The 19398-nt window shown below is 37.7% G+C and overlaps 2 protein-coding genes across 2 annotated transcripts; one reads left to right on the forward strand and one right to left on the reverse strand.

Moving 5' to 3' along the window:
- Positions 1-93: 93 nt before the first annotated feature.
- LOC127519107 (uncharacterized protein C13orf42) lies at positions 94-9295 on the forward strand. Its single transcript, XM_051906562.1, has 3 exons — positions 94-3836; positions 5218-5362; positions 5620-9295. The coding sequence occupies exons 1-3, from the start codon at positions 3423-3425 to the stop codon at positions 5868-5870; spliced, it is 810 nt and encodes a 269-aa protein (XP_051762522.1). The 5' UTR covers positions 94-3422; the 3' UTR covers positions 5871-9295.
- A 1-nt stretch (position 9296) lies between these two features.
- On the reverse strand, positions 9297-11962 carry rnaseh2b (ribonuclease H2, subunit B). Its single transcript, XM_051906560.1, has 11 exons — positions 11770-11962; positions 11440-11511; positions 11191-11298; positions 10995-11071; positions 10789-10903; positions 10620-10684; positions 10411-10513; positions 10246-10327; positions 10053-10098; positions 9692-9769; positions 9297-9461 (listed from the first exon to the last, which is right to left on the reverse strand). The coding sequence occupies exons 1-11, from the start codon at positions 11954-11956 to the stop codon at positions 9351-9353; spliced, it is 1044 nt and encodes a 347-aa protein (XP_051762520.1). The 5' UTR covers positions 11957-11962; the 3' UTR covers positions 9297-9350.
- Positions 11963-19398: the final 7436 nt, after the last annotated feature.

The following is a 19398-nucleotide window of genomic DNA, read 5'->3' on the forward strand; positions in this document are numbered from 1 at the left end:
GCATATATCTTGTCATGATACAAGCTTGTCATATTAATTAATAGACATGAATGAGCTGTTCACCTTAAATTTGTGGTATGCCAATAGCCACGACCATAGGAGTATTTCCACAGCATCTCAGAGAAGCACAACCTACTCTCTTTGCTGTTTCCCCTAACCTATTTTAGGAAGAGGGGGTCAATTTCCCTAATGGAGATTATATTAACTTAACTTAAATATATAAAACATAACAGCTGTGTCAGTTATATATTTATTTCTGTCTGTGCTACCCTGTTGTGGGTATTTTTATTTTACATTGTTGTAATCTGTCATTTCTCTTAAACTCTCTCACACTTCATGCAGCTGTTATATGCTGCAGTTTCATTAGAATGAAAAAAAAAAATTCTTCTAACATCAAAGTTTGCACCTGCAGCTATTTGGATTCTTATGTAATACAGAATCTTCATTTCCTCACTGAAACCAAATAATCCAATTCCAGTGAAACCACTTGTAGACGTGTAGATTGAACACACCTCGTAGTCTGTGTAGCACTAGTTAATCGGCAAAAGGGTTGGTGACAAAATGCTGCATCACCTACATTCATTATTCAAGTGATCATCTATCTGTAGTAAAAAGAAAGATTACCTGATAAACCAACAAACAAGTGAAAAAGCACAAACTTAACATTTCTACTGTGCTGTGCTTTAGGCTGTTTCTCACAATATTCTCACAGTATCAGACAGAAATTCTGATCACAAAGTCAGTCACTTTGTCTACCATTTTAAGGTGTATAGTGTCCTGGAGAGTGCCATGACATTGTTTATTTCAAATAACCCACCCAAAAACAGAATAAGGTGCAGTGTAAACCAGACTTTATGCTAAGGTATAAACAGTAAAAAAACACATTTAATTCAAACTAAATTATGACTAATATAACAAATGACTATATGTATAGGACTCAGGGAAAAAAATAATATGATGACCACACAACTCCCAGAGTCCACCCAATACCCCACCAGAAACTTTAGCCGTCCTGTCGTAGTGGCTCTATAGCTCAAGTGTCTGACTCATTGGTTGAATATGAACACATGGCCTTCCTGAGACCCAGTAATTCATTATTTTTTAACAAGTTTTGATCATTTATCTGAGACTATACATACAGTATCTCACAGAAGTGAGTACACCCCTAACATTTTTGTAATTATTTTATTTTTTCATGTGACAACACTGAAGAAATGACACTTTGCTACAATGTGAAGTAGTGAGTGTACAGCTTGTATAACCGTGTAAATTTGCTGTCCCCTCAAAATAACTTAACACACAGCCATTAATGTCTAAACCGCTGGTCACAAAAGTGAGTACACCCCTAACTAAAAATATCCAAATTGGGCCCAATTAGCCATCTTCTCTCCCCGGTGTCATGTGACTCGTTAGTGTTACAAGGTCTCAGGTGTGAATGGGGAGCAGGTGTGTTAAATTTGGTGTTATCGCTCTCACTCTCTCATACTGGTCACTGGAAGTTCAACATGGCACCTCGTGGCAAAGAACTCTCTGAGGATCTGAAAAAAAGAATTGTTGCTCTACATAAAGATGGCGTAGGCTATAAGAAGATTGCCAAGACCCTGAAACTGAGCTGCAGCACGGTGGCCAAGACCATACAGCGGTTTAACAGGACAGGTTCCACTCAGAACAGGCCTCGCCATGGTCGACCAAAGAAGTTGAGTGCACGTGCTCAGCGTCATATCCAGAGGTTGTGTTTGGGAAATAGACGTATGAGTGCTGTCAGCATTGCTGCAGAGGTTGAAGGGGTGGGGGGTCAGCATGTCAGTGCTCAGACCATACGCTGCACACTGCATCAAATTGGCCTGTATGGCTGTCGTCCCAGAAGGAAGCCTCTTCTAAAGATGATGCACAAGAAAGCCCGCAAACAGTTTGCTGAAGACAAGCAGACTAAGGACATGGATTACTGGAACCATGTCCTGTGGTCTGATGAGACCAAGATAAACTTATTTGGTGCTGCCAGCACTGGGGAGCTACAGTTCATTGAGGGAACCATGAATGCCAACGTGTACTGTGACTACTGAAGCAGAGCATGATCCCCTCCCTTCAGAGACTGGGCCGCAGGACAGTATTCCAACATGATAACGACCCCAAACACACCTCCAAGATGACCACTGCCTTGCTAAAGCATGTCTCCAGACCTAAACCCTATTGAGCATCTGTGGGGCATCCTCAAACGGAACGTGGAGGAGCGCAAGGTCTCTAACATCCACCAGCTCCGTGATGTCTTCATGGAAGAGTGGAAGAGGACTCCAGTGGCAACCTGTGAAGCTCTGGTGAACTCCATGCCCATAAGGCAGTGCTGGAAAATAATGGTGGCCACACAAAATATTGACACTTTGGGCCCAATTTCAGGAAACAGGAAAGTTCTTCCATCATTTTTCCATCATGTCAACCAAAAAACATACAAATTTAGCATGGTAACCACAAATTGGGTAGATCTGAGGGTAGATCTGAGTTACTATGAAAAGGAAATTCCAGTTTCTCTGTCTGGAATCAGTGCGCAGGATGATTCCATGGATGATGGTTCTTTATTTATATTAAAAAGAAGTTTGTATTAATACCTCTAGATTTCATATGTGGGTCAAATACAAGTTTATTTTTCATTTTCCATCATTTATCTATATTTTCAGTTACATATAGTCAATGTTAAATATATTATAGGATATTTAGCAAGAAAGTAAATAGAATATAACATCAAACTGCAATTTTGTAAAATAAATAAATAAAAATCATCTAAGGCGATTTACATTATGACAGCGACAGTCCACCCGCAACACCCTGAAATTAAGTGAACATACATACCACACTGAGATTAAATAATTTATGAATAAGAAAATGCATCTAATGTTATGCAACATATGCATCATAGGGCTAACTGTGATGGCCAGCACATTTGTGTAGCCCAATATGTCCCAGTTTGGTTAATTATTCATTTGTGAGTGTACAGTTACAAGCGCACCGTTGCCATGGCTGCGTTAGAAACCTACCATTGACTTCTTTCAAACGGATGAGAAATGGTCATCGCCTGTGATATGTCCTTAACGCGTTTGGCTCAACACAGGAGTTCAGCACCATGGACAAGATCAACCAACAAAACTCCATCTTAGATCTGAATTTCATAAAGGAGATATAAAGTAAGTTCTCGCGCATGGTGCAAACTGGAAAGGCATATGGAGAAACAGAACTGTCATCAATAAAAGAATTATATAAAGCCCGGTTACTAAACAAGCAGGCTAGTAAGTCTACGCGACTAACAGTATAAACTGTCTTGACCAAGGGCACAATGGTGATAGAACCCTCGTGCGGTTTGAACCAACATCATTTCAGTCATCAGCCCGGATATTTAATCACTAAACGACAGCACCCAGACACCGACGGTGATGTTTAAGAAAATCAACGCAGTTTTCCGTCCGAACCATCTTGGGCCTCGCTCACGGGACAGGTTCCGGTCCAATGAGGACTACCACAGCGCATGCACCGTTAAACTGGTCCGGAGCACGTCGATGCTCGTGGTCGGGGAGAGCAGTCGCGCGCAGCAGGAATCCACACTAAAGAGGAGCGTGAGCGCCGTGAGTGTCCAGTCCAGCACGGCCCTGTACTACTACCAGAGTCGAGAGGACCGAGTATGGCTCTATTCCCAAAACCAGAACTGCTTAGAGTACTTACAGGAACTGGTCGCGCTCAGGCGTCAGTACACCAAGAGCATTAATGACCTCAAGAACGGCGAACGTAAAGAGACCGTGTCCCGCAAGAAGAACCCCGCACCCAAGCCACCGCAAAACAGAGCTGCACAGGTGAGATGCAACAAGGCAAGGTTTATGTGTTGAGTAGCCTATGTTAAATCCTTATGGAAGAAGCAGTGAATATTATTAGGGCAAAGTAAGTTAAGTTGTGCCAATTTGTCTGAAATTTATATTATAGGGCCATAAACACGTACTTCTTTTCTTCACAACTGCGTTAAAAAAATATGAAGAGAAAAAGTCAAATCTTATTTAGCATATTATTTAGTTAAAGATATCGATAATCTAGCCATGAGAAGGTTTAATATTCAGAATATTTCAATGCAGTCTGAACTAAAAGGATTAGGAAAATGTTGTTGCAGTTCCCTAAACTTTGTGTGACTGCTGTAGGTTTCATTTTGTAGGGAAAATCCTTGATAATTATCTTCGAAAAGCAGGATTGTGTGAACAGGCTTTTAATTTTAAAAGGTTAGTTCACCCAAAAATGAAAATTCTGTCATAAATTACTCACCCTCATGTTGTTCCACACCTGTAAGAACTTCGTTCATGTTCAGGACACAAATGAAGATATTTTTGATGAAATCCGAGAGGTATAAGACTCGTCCATTGACAGCAATTTAAACACCACTTTCAAGGTTCAGAAAGGTACTAAAGACATAGTTAAAAAAGTCAACGTGACTACAGTGGTTCAACCTTAATTTTATGAAGCGACGAGAATACTTTTTGTGCGCAAAAACAAAATAAAAATAACGACTTTATTCAACAATATCTTCTCTTCTGTGTCATTCTCATACGCTGTTTGCGTTCAGCGCTTCCAGTTTCTATGTAAGAACTCGAACTCTTGGCCGACGCTGTTCACATGAGCAGCATGACGCATTCGTGTGATGCTGACACAGAAGCCGGCAAATGAGTCGGCATTCTGACGTAGAACCTGGAAGCGCTGAACGTAAACAGCGTATGAGAATGACACGGAAGAGAAGATATTGTTGAATAAGGTTGTTATTTTTGTTTCGTTTTTGCGCACAAACAGTATTCTCGTCGCTTTATAAAATTAAGGTTGAACCACTGTAGTCACATGACTATTTTAACAATGTCTTTAATACCTTTCTGGACCTTGAAAGTGGTGGTTAAATTGCTGTCTATGGATGAGTCATGTACCTCTCGGATTTCATCCAAAATATCTTAATTTGTCTTCAGAAGATGAACGAAGGACTTACGGGTGTGGAACGACATGAGGGTGAGTAATTAATGACAGAATTTTCATTTTTGGGTGAACTAACTCTTTAAGGAGGCACAATAGTTTTGGTTTGGTCCCTTATCATTAGTTCTAAGAATAACAAAAACCTTGAAGAAACCCATGCTAAGGAATTTACTGTTTGAATCAGCAATGCAACTTATAATCTGCATACTACACATCATCTTTTGTATTTCAAAGACTTCACGGCCTGAACCTTCTGCTCCACCAATCCCAAATGAGGAAGACACACTCCAGTTCTTTGATGCAGTCATTGCAAGCTGTGACCCAGAACCCAGTCGAAAACCACATGTGGACAACGGGCATGCAGATGTGGACTTCATAGGTGAGTGTGGAGCCTATCTTTACATTTAAATTCTAGCATACTCCAAAGTACTCTAAAGGCAGCATGGAAGATGGAATTGCGGGATGTTGTACTTTATAGATCTTGATAGAAACCTTGGTCAACTATATTGTACTTTGTGAAACTTCAGGAAACAAAAAAAAAATAAAGTTTTGTTTTTTCCCCTTCATGGTTCAGCCATCAGTTTGTTATTGTTTCATGTCTGATTCTCTCCCTCCTCCAATTTTAATGTTTTCCAGTGGCAACCAGTACCAGTGAGCATGACCTTCACTCTAACTGGGTGCTTCGGGACCCTCGTCGAATCTCCATGATGGAGTCACAGCCCAAGAATTCAGATAACAGTCATGGGCAAGCAGCCCAGCGAAAGGGAGACATGGGAAGCACAGGCAGCAGGAGACGTCTACAACGAAACCCTATCCACCTGCCAAAAGTGGTAGAGAGTGCCTTTCAGACTCTGCGCTTCAAACCCAAGCTCAAGAAGAAAGACTAGCTGCTTAAGCAACAGCTGTTATTCCACTGTTTGTGCCCAGAGGACAACTAAATCTTCACTCTTGTGTGATCAAGTTGGACTTGGTAGAGGACTTGAGCTTTGTGACACAATGTCAGTGCTTACTCACTGCCCAAGCTTCATAAATTATCCACAGCATATCTTTTTCAGTAGCTCTTGATAGCAAATGCTTAAGGCCATCAGCAGAGCGTAACCACTCTGCTTGACGTGGAATCATCCTGCGCACTGATTCCAGACAGAGAAACTGGAATTTCCTTTTCACAGTAACTGAGATCTGAGGATCACCTATCTGATGAACCAGTCAGATAATCAGACAGGGATCAGACATATGAATGATCCACAACACATCAAGGCCAAGGGGCCAGCTATGTACTGCCTATATAGTTACGATAAGTGAGAAGACTTTATTAACCAAATGCAAAACTAACACCTGCATTTTCCACATTTGTTAAATCTAATCTAATACAGTAAAACTTTATATGACATCCCTCAAGCTGGTAGTAGGTGCCTTCGTTGGTAGGTTTATATGTTCTTTTTTATGAATGTTTATGGTGATTTGTGATTATCTGCAAGTATATCAATAATCAAGAAAAGAATGCTAAATCGTGTTAAGTACTTGAACTAGTTTAAGTGATGTATTTCTACTATTGAGACTGTTTTTTTTAGCCTTAAAACCTATAAAGAGGAACTAGACACGTGTGAATTCAGAGCTAAATAGGGCTGGTTTCTTTTTTTGAAAAAAAGGAAGCAGGAATTGGGTATTACCCTTTCAACACCAAACCAGGTGCAATGAGCTTTATCAACAAATAACAGAGAATAAAGTTGTAGCAAGTTAACGACATACTGACAACTGAAGTTATCCTACATCCTAGGCCAAAGAACAATGTGTTTTATTACATACACTACCATTTGAATGTATGGGGTTAGTAAGATTTTTTTTAATAATTTAATATATTCAGAATGTATTCAATTGATCAAAAGTGACAATAAACATTACATTATTATTACAAATTGCTATTTCAAATAAATGCTGTTATTGTGAATTTGTCTATTCATTAAAGAATCCTGAACAACCACAAAAATATTTATAACGAATAATACTGATATATTTATAAATATTTATAAATAACAGCACAACTGTTTTCAACACTGATAATATGAAGAAATGTTTCTTGAGCAGCAAATCAGCATATTAGGAGGATCATGTGACACTGAAGACTGGAGTAACGGCTGCTGAAAATTCAGCTTGCCATAACAAATAAATTACATTTTAAAATATATTAAAATAGAAAACTGTTGTTTTAAATTGTAATATTTCACTATAATACCTTTTACGGTATTTTGATCAAATAAATGCAGCCTTGGTGAGGATAAGAGACTTTCAAAAACGTGAAAAAAATCTTACCGACCACAAACTTCTGAACATACTGTATATCATTGTATTGTGTAAATGTCAAAAATGACATTTCTGTCATTAATTACTCACCCTCGTGTCATTCCAAACCCGCTAGACCTTCGTTCGTCTTCTGAACACAAATTAAGATATTTCTGATGAAATCCAAGAGGTTTCTGATCCCCAAGAGAAAGCAACATAATTACCACAATTAACACATTTAAGGTCCAGAAAAGTAGTAAAGACATTGTTAAAAAAGTCCACATGACTACAGAGGTTCAACCTTAATGTTATGAAGTGACGAGAATACTTTTTGTGCACAAAAAAAAAAAAAAAACTTTATTCAACTTTTTTCAACAATTTCTTCTCTTCCCTGTCAGTCTCCTACGCTGTTTACGTAGTGTCAGCGTTCTGACGTAGAACCTGGAAGCGCTGAACTGTCTATAAAACATAAACAGTGTAAGAACAGGGAAGAGAAGAAATTGTTGAATAAAGCCTTTATTTTCTTGTTTTTGCGCACAAAAAGTATTCTCGTCGCTACATAACATTAAGGTTGAACCACTGCAGTCACGTGGACTATTTTAAAGGATTAGTTCTATGGAATAAAAAGACTGTCAATAACACGTGCATAAATCAAACCCGTACGTGCGTAATTCTAAAAACTGTAAAAAGAAAAAATAAATAAATAAAATTTTTAAAAAATGAGCGTAATCGTGACTTTATGATGGTACGACTCCAGAATCTATAATCAAAACAGATACAGATACGACATTTGCCACGTTTGTTTGAGTACGACTCCAAAATTTACGACTGGTGTAGTTTACACACACGAAACATAGTTTTACGATTGCTGGTTTACAAGTACGAATCAAGAAGCGAAAATCTACTGTCAAAATTACGTCACCGCTGTCACAAGCATTAACATACGAGTGAGAGATACATCGATAAAGTCACGATTACGCTCAGTTATTTTTTTTTTTTTTTTAGTTTTTAGAATTACGCACGTACGGGTTTGATTTAATGCACGTGTTATCATTGACAGTCTTTTTATTCCATATAGTTCACTTTCAAATAAAAATTACCCCAAGTTTTACTCACCCTCAAGCCATCCTAGGTGTATATGACTTTCTTCTTTCTGATGAACACAATCGGAGAAATATTAATATCCTGATGCATCCGAGTTTTATAATGGCAGTGAAGAAAGTGCCTCCATTCACATCCATCCATCATAAACATACTCCACACGGCTCCGGGGGGTTAATAAAGGCCTTCTGAAACAATGCTTTCGCCAGACCGCCTTCCGTATTCAACTTACGAAGAAAGTGTAAAAGTCTTGCAGTTCAAAAAGCTTATGCTCCGTTCTAAGCCCTCCCTATTCAACCTACAGAAAAGGCTTAACTGAAGTGACGCCAGTTCCGTTTTTTTTTTTTTTTTTTTTTTGTAATATGAATACGAAAGGCGGTCTGACGGAAGTTAGATATTTTACATCATAACTTGTTAAATATGATTTTTTTTTTTTAAACAAATCGAATCGCTTCGCTTCAGAAGGCCTTTATTAACCCCCCGGAGCCGTGTGGAGTATGTTTATGATGGATGGATGTGGATGGAGACACTTTCCTCAGCTCATACTCGTTGATCTCGCACACTGCCATTATAAAGCTTGGATGTGTCAGGATATTTATTAATATTAAGTGTGTTAATCAGAAAGAAGAAAGTTATATACTCCTAGGATGGCTTGGGGTAATTATCATTTGAAAGTGAACTAATCCTTTAAAGAAGTCTTTACTACTTTTCTGGACCTTGAATGTGGTAATTACGTTGCTTTCTCTTGGGGATCAGAAACCTCTCGGATTTCATCAAAAAGATCTTAATTTGTGTTCTGAAGATGAACTAAGGTCTTACGGGTGTGGAAAGACATGAGGGTGAGTAATTAATGACAGAATTTTCATTTTTGGGTGAACTCTTTAAGCACAGCACATGGTGAGCAGCAAATAAATGAAACAATAGAGCAGAAATGATTTTCTAATAACTTTATTAACAAAAATGCTTTGACACACACAAACACTCACTCAGTTCTTCTCTTGTTTGACTTTGGGACTGAAGAACATCGCCAAGCTTTTCATGCCCGTTTTGTCTACTTTGGCAAGACTCTTCTGAGCTGCAGTCATCTTCTTCGGTGGCTGAGATAACAGACCATATTTAAAATATTATCAAAACTGTTGTACACTAGCTAAAATTAATCAGGAAACATACATTTACAACCAATGATATCTGAAGCATGAACTGCTGAATGATTTTTTTTAGGCACAGACAGAGAGAAAAAGAAAAAGTTCTGCAGTAGTGCGTCATGCTATTTCTTTCAATGTTTGCATCATTAATCCCATCAATAGTGTTTGTGATTCTAACTCACTTTTCGTGCAAAATCAGCACTGTTGAACTTGGTGTAGTCTTCTCCGGCCTCTACCGGTTTATCTGACAGTTTCCGTTTCTATTAAATGCAAGACAGCAGTCAGAAAAACCAGGGCCACCAAAAGATCTTTTTGAATCAAAGTGAACTGCATTCAGAAACAAAGCATTCATGATGCTTCTTGAAGCAATGACAAAAGCTGACTGAATTTGAGAATAGAAATCAGAAAACAAATTATGACAAAATTACAAGCAGATATGATTAACATTGCATAAAATAAAGCAAGACCAGACATAATTTAAGCATTAAAATTCAAGCATGGCGGTAATATAAAAATATTTGGTATTTCAAGCAGAAAGACTACCTTAGAAGGTGGTTCTGTCTCTTTAGGGCTGGATATCTCTGGCAACCTTGAAACATGAGAGACTAAATGTGACTATATGGATAACAAAGGTAAAATTGTGAATGACATAGTCTGGCAATTCCCTGTTTGTGAGGACAAGTTTGTAAGGTGATGTGAGCGATGAGTACATGAAAACACGTGTATGTGTACATACTGCAAATGCTTGAGAAGATCTTTGCTCAGGTCTTCACTGATGTACTCTGATATGAGGCCATGTGCGTAACGTAAGTAGTCCTCTAAAAACACAACAAATACCATTACATTGGCAAACAATGCATACAAACATAATCCGTCCCTATTTATTCATCCTTTTTTTTACCTTCAGTAGCATCTTCCTGTTTTACTCTGACAAATGTGCTGGACTTCACTCCTCCACCTACAGATACGTTGCTCTTTTTGAGTGTGCTTACTGTCCGCTGAACCTAAAAGAATTTTTCAAATTTCTTTTCAAATAGGGTTAAGTTTAGGGTCAAAATGCTTATTATTGAACTGGGTTCTTGTATCACCAAAGTTCAAAATTGCATGAACCTTTTTCTTAAGCCACTCCAAGGTCTTCTCATGGTTATATCTGTGAAACTTCTGACTGCCAGCCTCTGAAAAATAGGATTATATTTTTATATATTGGGCACAAAACGTGGACATCATACAGTATCTGTAAATGATTTGGCACTACATACGTGCCTACAGACTCACACACCTTTCTCATCAGCCACATAATGAAGAGAGTCCAGTCCCTGTTTGCACTGCAGAAGTCTTGTGCATCCAGGATAATCCTCATCCATTACCATCTGCTTCACCGGCTGGAACTTTCCCTATGAGAAGAGTGCTGGCATTAGTCGTGAAGCTCATGTGAACAACAGACTGGCTTTTATTGTCAAATTTGCATTTCAACTAGTTGTTTACCTCGGTGCCGACACAGCTAATGTATGGCAACAGAAGAAATAAAGGATCAATGGGAGTCGCATACAGCAATCTACCATCTGAGGACACACAGGAATAAAAGGGCTGTTAGTTCACTTAAATGTCATCAGTAAACTCCTAGTCAATTAGTACAATCACATGTTGAATGGATAGTTCACTTTCTGTAAGGTGAGCTTACCTCTTTGCACTGTCTGTCCAATAAACCAAGATCTAAAGTCTTCAGAAAAAGCTTTAACTTCATAAACACTGATATCGCCACAGCCAAACAGGTACAGCGAAGAACTTCCTGCACTCACAATGACAGAACTGTCAATCAGTTGCAGTTTATTTAGTTAGCTGACAGACATGACCACTAAAAAAAAATGTATATATCCACTAAACTGTCAGTTGCAGTTGATTAAATTGTTATTGTAACACTAAAAGCCACCTGTAGCAGGATTCTTTAATTTGATGAAGGATGGATCACTGTCTTTGGATCTGCCTGTGTCCAGTGCTGCATCTGAAAGTGAAGGAAGGGTCAGCACATACCACAAAACCAAATTAAATTCGGATTTATCAACTGCATAGCAGAACTGCATGTAGATTTAGGTGGCCTTAAAAGGTACACTCACACTAATATTTACATTAATAATGCATACTTAATCATATATTACAAGAATAAAGCCTCAGTAAAATAAAATGTGCACTGAAAACTGTGTATACAACTTTTCTGAAAGTACATGTGTGTAGCATGGAACAGTGTAAATTTAGTAAATACCTGGAGCAATGACAACCCAGCTATCGTTGTCGGTGTGCACAGAGCGTTTCTTTTTGGTAGTCATTTCAAGGGTTGAGTTGAAACGTTCAACTGTAACAACCGTTTTTCTGATGCGTATAATATAAGAGCGAAAGACCGTTGAGTTGTTGTTCTGCTGCTCTGCCTCCAGAAAAATGGCGGCAAACATCTGTGCACAGTACAAATAGGGGTGTGAAACATAATAGATTTATGTTTCATAAATATAACGTGATAGCTTATCTGGGCACCATAATAGATTTCTTACAATTAAGTAAAACAAATAAATCTGATTCAAAATGTCTAACAAATGTGAAGAGAGAACAGCACTTAATTTGAAATCGCGTCTACAGACACCCCTCTCTCAAAATGGTACAGTCTTCCAGAATTTCTTAAAGACATAATCGCACATTTTCAAGCATTAAAAGTACAGTTGGAACATATTTCTTAATATTCTTCACATATTTTTCTAATTATTTTGTATAATATGTTTTTTATTTAAAAGTCAACACATCTGGCTGTCGCGTATCTACTAATTTACAATCTATGTAATCTATAGCCTTAAAATGACTAAATTATATAAATTCATAATTATAGTTTACAGTTTACTGGAACTAACTGGCCTACTGGAACAAAACAAAAGACAAAAAATGTAATATGTATTAAGAAAATAGATTAATCTGATTAACTTTGGGTACAGTCTTCTGTTTTCTTCTGTGTAAACTAACTATTTTTCTGTGTAAACTACAATTTAAAATGTATTATAAATATTGAGAAGACTAACATTAAAACTAAATTAATGAATAAAAAATGAGTGGTAATATAATGTCATGATTTTTGACGAAATCAAATGAAACGGTACATTTCTGGTAAGAACAAAATTCTTTTTGTATACAAAACATTTTTGTATAAACATTAGGCTATTTAAAGGCCATGTTTTAATCCATGTCTCAGCAACTGATGATCAATAGACAACACTTTTAATATAACCAACGAATTTCAGCACAAACGATCAAAATCTCAAACTAAACACTATTCTTTAGACAAAATTGATGTTACTATAAGTCACCTCATGATGGCGCCAGTATCTTGAAAATGCATTAATGCCCTCAGGCGGAATTGATTACTCACCTATAGCACTGTGGATTAATTGTTAATTCATTATCTGCAGTAAAGTTAGACATTGTTTCAAGACATAGTGATCTTATTCTCACGTCTTCTCAATCACATTGAACAAATCTTAACTGCTACATATTTCAATAATATATTAAAACATTCAAACATAGGCCTAATAGCCTACATTAATATATTAGACACAAAAAATAAATAAAAATGGTAAAAGTAAAATGAAGTAGGCCTACAATAAATAGACCAGATACTAAAAAATAGAACAGATATAAGGTCAAAAAATAAGTGTATGTGTTTGTGAACTGTCCACGTGACTAAAGGAATAGGCTACAGATGCTCTACAGTTCCTTTCTTTTCTTTTTCATTTGGTTTTCGGGATCTTAGAACAACTAGTCATCGAGTCTACTTGGTCAGAATGTGACTCAGCTTACCATTTCTAATGATTCCCTCTGTCTTCATCTCTTATATTGAGAGCAAGGGAAATGTGTCTTTTTGCACTTTTGTCACTCGTTAAAATAAATAACCAAGACATGCATTGACACAGTCTATGCATGTGCATTCATGTGTTGCTGGTTGAGAATCAGGGACCCCCTGTTCAAGTCTGTGGTATTCAGGTCAGCAAGGTCTGCTGAGCAAGGACATGGTGGAGGGGGAGCAGGGTCTCCAGGACATCCCAGCATACAAGAAATTAACCATCGAAGATAAGAGAAGTTTATATTAGGCTATACATAGAAAATTCAGTTGTCATATGTCATGGTCCAATCATTTTTAATCAAAGGGCCCATCACAGGTTATCAAAATTTGAACATTTCTTAACATTTTCAAATATTATTCTGATAAACATGTCTTTAACAACACTAATCTGTTTATAAAATAGGCTACTCTAACTAATGAAGGTAGATTGTACCCTCTCATCTACTGTTCATTTCTCTTTCTTCCAGAGAGATATGACACAGACACCATTATTGAGTAACTTCATTTGTGTTGTAAGAGACAGACAACGAAATATGGTTGGAAAAAACTTCAAGGCACACACTGACATTTTCAGCTCAGGCTCGTTATACACATCTGACTTGTTTCTCTGTATTATAAACTGGTTGATGGAGGCGCAGATCAGAATAACGATTCTTATTTTGCATCTGAGCCTTACCTCCTCCCACACACATGCAAAATTAGGCAAACACACCTTGCACATTAACATGGTTCCATAAGTTTGCTGGAAAGAAAATAGTGGCATTTTACAGGGGATTTGTTTTTAGTTTTATTCTTGCACACACATTAACACACTCAGGAGCGAAGTGCACATCAGTCTACAAACAGGGTCGACGTCGTGCAATCTTATCGCTCATCATCAACTAAAAGTCACGCGCGAACTTGTTCTAATGTTTGGATTATTAAAACTACCCGAGGTCCATCTGAATTGATAGGATGATAGCTATTTTAGTAGGATGAGCAACATACAAAGATGTATTGTATAAAATGACCACCAATCGTTGGTTTTTATTTTCGATGAACACGATGAGAATATGGTGTTTTGACATTAGCTACAGGTAGGCTAGTCACTGTAGAGGTCTGATGAGTCAAACCGAGCGTAATCTGTCAGATATCAACTGTGCGACAGGAAATTTGTTTTGACTAATTGGTCGTAAAAACGAAAAATTGTTGATTTTTCGCGATTATAATACGAACTAGCGTTTTAGTTTCAATGTAGAATGTAGAAATGTATGCTAATCGTGAAGGTATAGCTATCGCACGCTTGATGAAAAAGTCTGAGGCGTCCATGATAATAAAATAAAATTAGTAATTGTGTTGTTCTGCCAATTTAATCTTATTGTGTAATAGCAAACTGATTGTTGCAAAACTCTTTTATATAAACTGTGTGCCATTTTACAAAATGTAGCCTATTTAAATCACATAATCCGCGTTTTTAAATAAGCAGCTTTACGATATGGATGTGATGATGGATTTAGCTATGTATTTTCATACATGGAAACTGTTTGTAAAAAAATTGTAATTTTCACATTCTCAAACTACAGTAGTAAATGAGAGGATACGAAGAAATTCGTTAGTCATTCGTACAGGCAGCTTGTTTGGTTAATATGCTAAATTCATTAGTCGACTGAATTAATTCGTTGTTCTACATTTTCATTTGTTCATTTGTGTTGTTGAAATCCGAGGGTTATGCATTTTTCTTTAGCAGAGAGTCTACTTTATTGCTTTAAACTTTTTTTTCGCAATTGTTCATGTTTACTAACGTCTCGAGTCGTTGTGAAATACCAGCAAACTGATTGACTGTGTTTGGAATTGATCAAGATGCATTGATTCATCACTAAAATAACGATAATCCTAACGAAATCAGGCAATATCTGACTGTTTTCACTGGTGGAACGGCATAAATATTAAATGCATTAGCCTTAATTGTTTAGATGATTGTTATTTTATTAGATAACATGCTATTTTGATGGATACCTGTTTATATATTTTCCCAAATCCCAAAATCACTTTACAGTCACGTAGTGATAATCGTCCGCCTGTATTTGCTCGTTTGAGAGTGAGTAGAGGAAGGTTGGAAAATGCTGAAAACCTCACCTCAGCTGTGTCAACAGGCCGTGTGTTTTTCCTTGTTATAAATAGCCCCACTTTCAAATTAACTTCCTAAACGCCACGTGCCATCCAAAATAAAACTATTCAAATAAAATATTCACACTGTAAGCAACATTTAGCATGAATCAATTGTACGAATACCTTGTTAGTTTACAGCAGCTGGATTCATTTTAACCCTAAGTTTCGAAGTCAGTGTCTTTGTATAACCATAAAAGTTGTGTTTGACAAAATAAAAAATACTTAAAGGTGAAAAGTGCTTATTTGCCTTAGGAAAAAAACATGTCATCCTTGATATGAACCATGTTAAACTTTTTTTTATACCATTATAGGTTCAAATATGAAATTGTTAAAGCAGAAAGCACATGTGCTTAAGCAGTTTTATTTACTGGTGAACGTTCGTGCCACGCATCCAAACCAAAGTGGGGCTCAGCAGATGATATTTGACAGGCTTTATTTGCTCTAATGCAGTTGGACACATCAAACACCAGCCAATAGCAGAATGTAGCTGTTTCAAATCACAGTGAGTTCTTTCTTTATACTTTTTTTTAAAAAATAAAACATTAATGTATCCTCAAATACCCTTATGCAGGTGCATACTAAAAAGAAAAAAGAAAAACTTTAAAATCAATGTATTTTTTCTTTATTAGCCTATGGGCTGCTGACAGAAAATGCACCAAAAAATACTTATGCTACTTTGATTACTTTGTTGTTATTGTTTTGTTATAGTAGCTGTCACTTGGAAGAAATCTCAAATCTGTTCATGATTTAAGTTTCTTACCTCTATCATAACTTCAATCAAATACCTCACATTGAAAGGAGACTTAGCAATTTATAAGAAGAGTCATCTGTAAACGTGCACTTGAGCGGATCATAGTAAGACACTTGGCATCTCTGGCAGCTAAAGGTAATGCCTCGGTCGCGCGCCATGCTGCGGAACACCGGACTTATGTCGTCGAGATCAGGATTGTTTTCAGTTATGACATCCGACTCGGTCGCCACTCTGCAGCCAGCACGTGACCTAATCTGATCCAGTGTGGGTCGCAGGGTTTGAGTCTTGAGTATCTAAGGTCGAGCGCTGGCGCTTGGTCTTTTTTTCTTCCTCTCGCGCAGCGCTACCGCTCCGCCTCCTCAACGCGCAACTTTGACGCTGTGCATAAATACTGGAACAAAAGAAGAACTTCCTCGATACCTTGTGAAACGGTACTAGTAAATAAGGTGAAACTGTGATGCGAACTGAAAATAACCTGTTAACGTGCTTGAGAAGGTAGTTATTTGAACATCCCCCTAGAGTCAAGTGATGTCTTCATCCTCATTTTTTCCCCAGAGCTTTGGTAAGTGCCATTCATATCGACTTTGATGTAGCTTCTAATCAGTCTCATCGCTTTGTGAATGGGCGTAACTAGGCTAATTAATAGATTTTTGAGCATTTTGTGAGGTATAATATCAGTGGCATAGTAAGGCTAAAAGGGGAAAGTGAAATGTGTTTTTGTTGAAACAATAACACATGCGCAGGAGTGGCAACATTCGTCAAGCAAGCTATCGGCGTCGAACTATTGTTGAAAAGTTTTTGACTCAACTGGATCGCTGCTTTTACATCATGATGTTGATGTTCTAAAAAGTTCAAGCGTTCAGTGAATTAAGAGCGTTACTGTGAACTGAACATCGCTGTATTCAATCTAAAAAAACACGCTGCTTGTCAAAACTTAAGCAACATTTGCTATGCATAAGTTACCGGCTGTCTTCGAGATACGTCGTGTCATTTTAAAGTGTCTAACAGGTTTTACTGAGAACGGCATTAAACTACTCGGTTTTTATTTGTTTTGTTCATATACGATTACAGGAGGTCTATAACGTGTACAAAGTGTTTTCGTAAGTAGTCTTTTGTCGTGTTGATCTTCTCATGCAGTGAACAAAGAAGCGCGTAGCAAAGGCTCGGGACCCGAGAGCCCGTGGAAAGTAAGCACCCTGTTTACAATAATAACACTAGCTTCATGACGTTGCGAGACTGACAGAGCGCTCCACCAATGGTTTGGTACGGTTGCTTCGGCAACACGCTATATTTGGAAAGAGTTACGTCATCGGAGGACTGCCTTTGAGGGGCGGGACATCCGTGAGGATTGACGCGCTTGTCTGGACTTGCCTGCAGTGCGCTTTGTTATTAGTTTCACCGCTGATAAAATATAGCCTATAAATATATATATATGCATATATATATAAAAACTGTCACGGATCAAAACACGAACCATGTTCTTTCAGCATTTTAAAAGCATAGGAACAATTGACTAATTCTTTACAATGAAAGGTTAATAAATGATCTGTAGTGGTTAATAAATGTAAAGTTGGTCACTGAGGAAGAAGAAAAGTTAGGCTATATGATTTTGTTAAATAGCCTAAAGTACTAAGTAATTTCATTAATAAGCCTAGAGGTGGATGAATGAAAAGAAAGAAGAAGACTGAGTCTTGACTGTAACTTTGGTGGGAATATGAATGTTCTGGGTGGGGGTGATACTGTTCAGATGTTTAGTCACCTATTGTGATGGTGGGAGGAAAATAGTGGCTTATGACATGCTTCAACTTATACTCTGAGGTTTTGTTGCAGTTCAAAGTGGTGGGGTGGAACTAACACGGATGACCTAAAGTTGTGTATGCACACACACACACACACCAAAAAATAAAACAAAACAAAACTGAAAACTGATTTAAAACAAGGGTTTTGTTATATAGCATGGGTAAATAGTAAATAGATCATAACAATAATAATGACCATTCAAGTTCATGGTGACCCGAGTTCGATTCCCGTCTCGAGGTCCTTTGCCGATCCTACCCCCCTCTCTGCCCAATGCTTTCCTGTCTGCTCTCTACTGTCCTCTCCAAATAAAGGCACAAAAAGCCCATAAATATATATATAAAAAAAAAAAGAGGATCATGAGGTGTACACATATATAGCACAGGTCAGAGTTGTAGCATTCGGCCTAGTCATCCATGGTGGATAAGTATAGAACAGTTTATTTTATTTTCTTTTGCTGACACATGCACTTCCTGTCTTTTACAGTGTATCTTTAAATAAAACGAGGAGTCAGTTCCTTTCCCCACTGTCTACATCCATTTATAACACCTTACACTTTCACACACGCATTTTGTTGTGTTGACGTATGTATGAACACTCACAAGCAGATATTTCATGCTTGTTTATGTCAACAGTGGCATGTGAGTATGTGGGTGTGTCTAAAAATAAGAAATATGCATGATTCAATGATGCCACCCAATTATTGTAGCTAAAAAGGTGGGCAGTTTATGACTGAGGAGGAATAAAGCCATCGTGTTTTCTTTAACATATATAGCACTATGTGGTAGATAGTGGTTGTCTGTACAGTTGCAGTTAATGCCTGCAAAATAAGGATGTGGTTTAGAAAGCAATTTAGTCACATAACCACCAGATATTCCTAAACGAATCATCGGGGTTTGCTGGTCAAATAGTCACAAAGCGGTGCCAAATTTTAAGTCATTATCCGAATGATGCAGTCGGCAGTAATCAGAAAGGGGCGGATTTGACAGATGGGGCGCAGTTTCTTTCTTCTCCCAATCAACCTTCACGCTGCTGGTGGTGTGAGTGACGCAGCTCGCAGTTGCTCTCGCTGTCTGCTGCTGTAGTAAAGCGCAGGCTCTGTTGTCAAGCTACTTGCAGTGTGGTCGTTTGTTTCGTCTTCAGGGGAAACATCGACTAACGTTCCGTTCATTAAATGCATTCATCTTCAAACTTGGTCTTGATAAATGAATTTTAAACGCAATAGCGTTTCATTTTCTTTTAAAAAACACGAATGACGGAAAATAATAAAGATTGTTCGCGTGGTAAAACGCTCACTGTAGTACTAGGAAACCGAA

This window comes from Ctenopharyngodon idella, chromosome 9 (assembly GCF_019924925.1).
Source record: "Ctenopharyngodon idella isolate HZGC_01 chromosome 9, HZGC01, whole genome shotgun sequence".
Lineage (NCBI taxonomy): Eukaryota > Metazoa > Chordata > Actinopteri > Cypriniformes > Xenocyprididae > Ctenopharyngodon > Ctenopharyngodon idella.

Bases quoted from the DNA above. Each gene is read 5' to 3' on its own strand.
- rnaseh2b (XM_051906560.1), bottom strand. From the start codon at position 11,956: ATGTTTGCCGCCATTTTTCTGGAGGCAGAGCAGCAGAACAACAACTCA. The intron at 11,299-11,439 runs GTGGCTTTTAGT...TTGTGAGTGCAG, and splicing joins ATTAAAGAATCCTGCTACAG to GAAGTTCTTCGCTGTACCTG. The intron at 11,072-11,190 runs GTAAGCTCACCT...GTGTGTCCTCAG, and splicing joins TGGACAGACAGTGCAAAGAG to ATGGTAGATTGCTGTATGCG.
- LOC127519107 (XM_051906562.1), top strand. From the start codon at position 3,423: ATGTTTAAGAAAATCAACGCAGTTTTCCGTCCGAACCATCTTGGGCCT. The intron at 3,837-5,217 runs GTGAGATGCAAC...TGTATTTCAAAG, and splicing joins CGCAAAACAGAGCTGCACAG to ACTTCACGGCCTGAACCTTC. The intron at 5,363-5,619 runs GTGAGTGTGGAG...AATGTTTTCCAG, and splicing joins TGCAGATGTGGACTTCATAG to TGGCAACCAGTACCAGTGAG.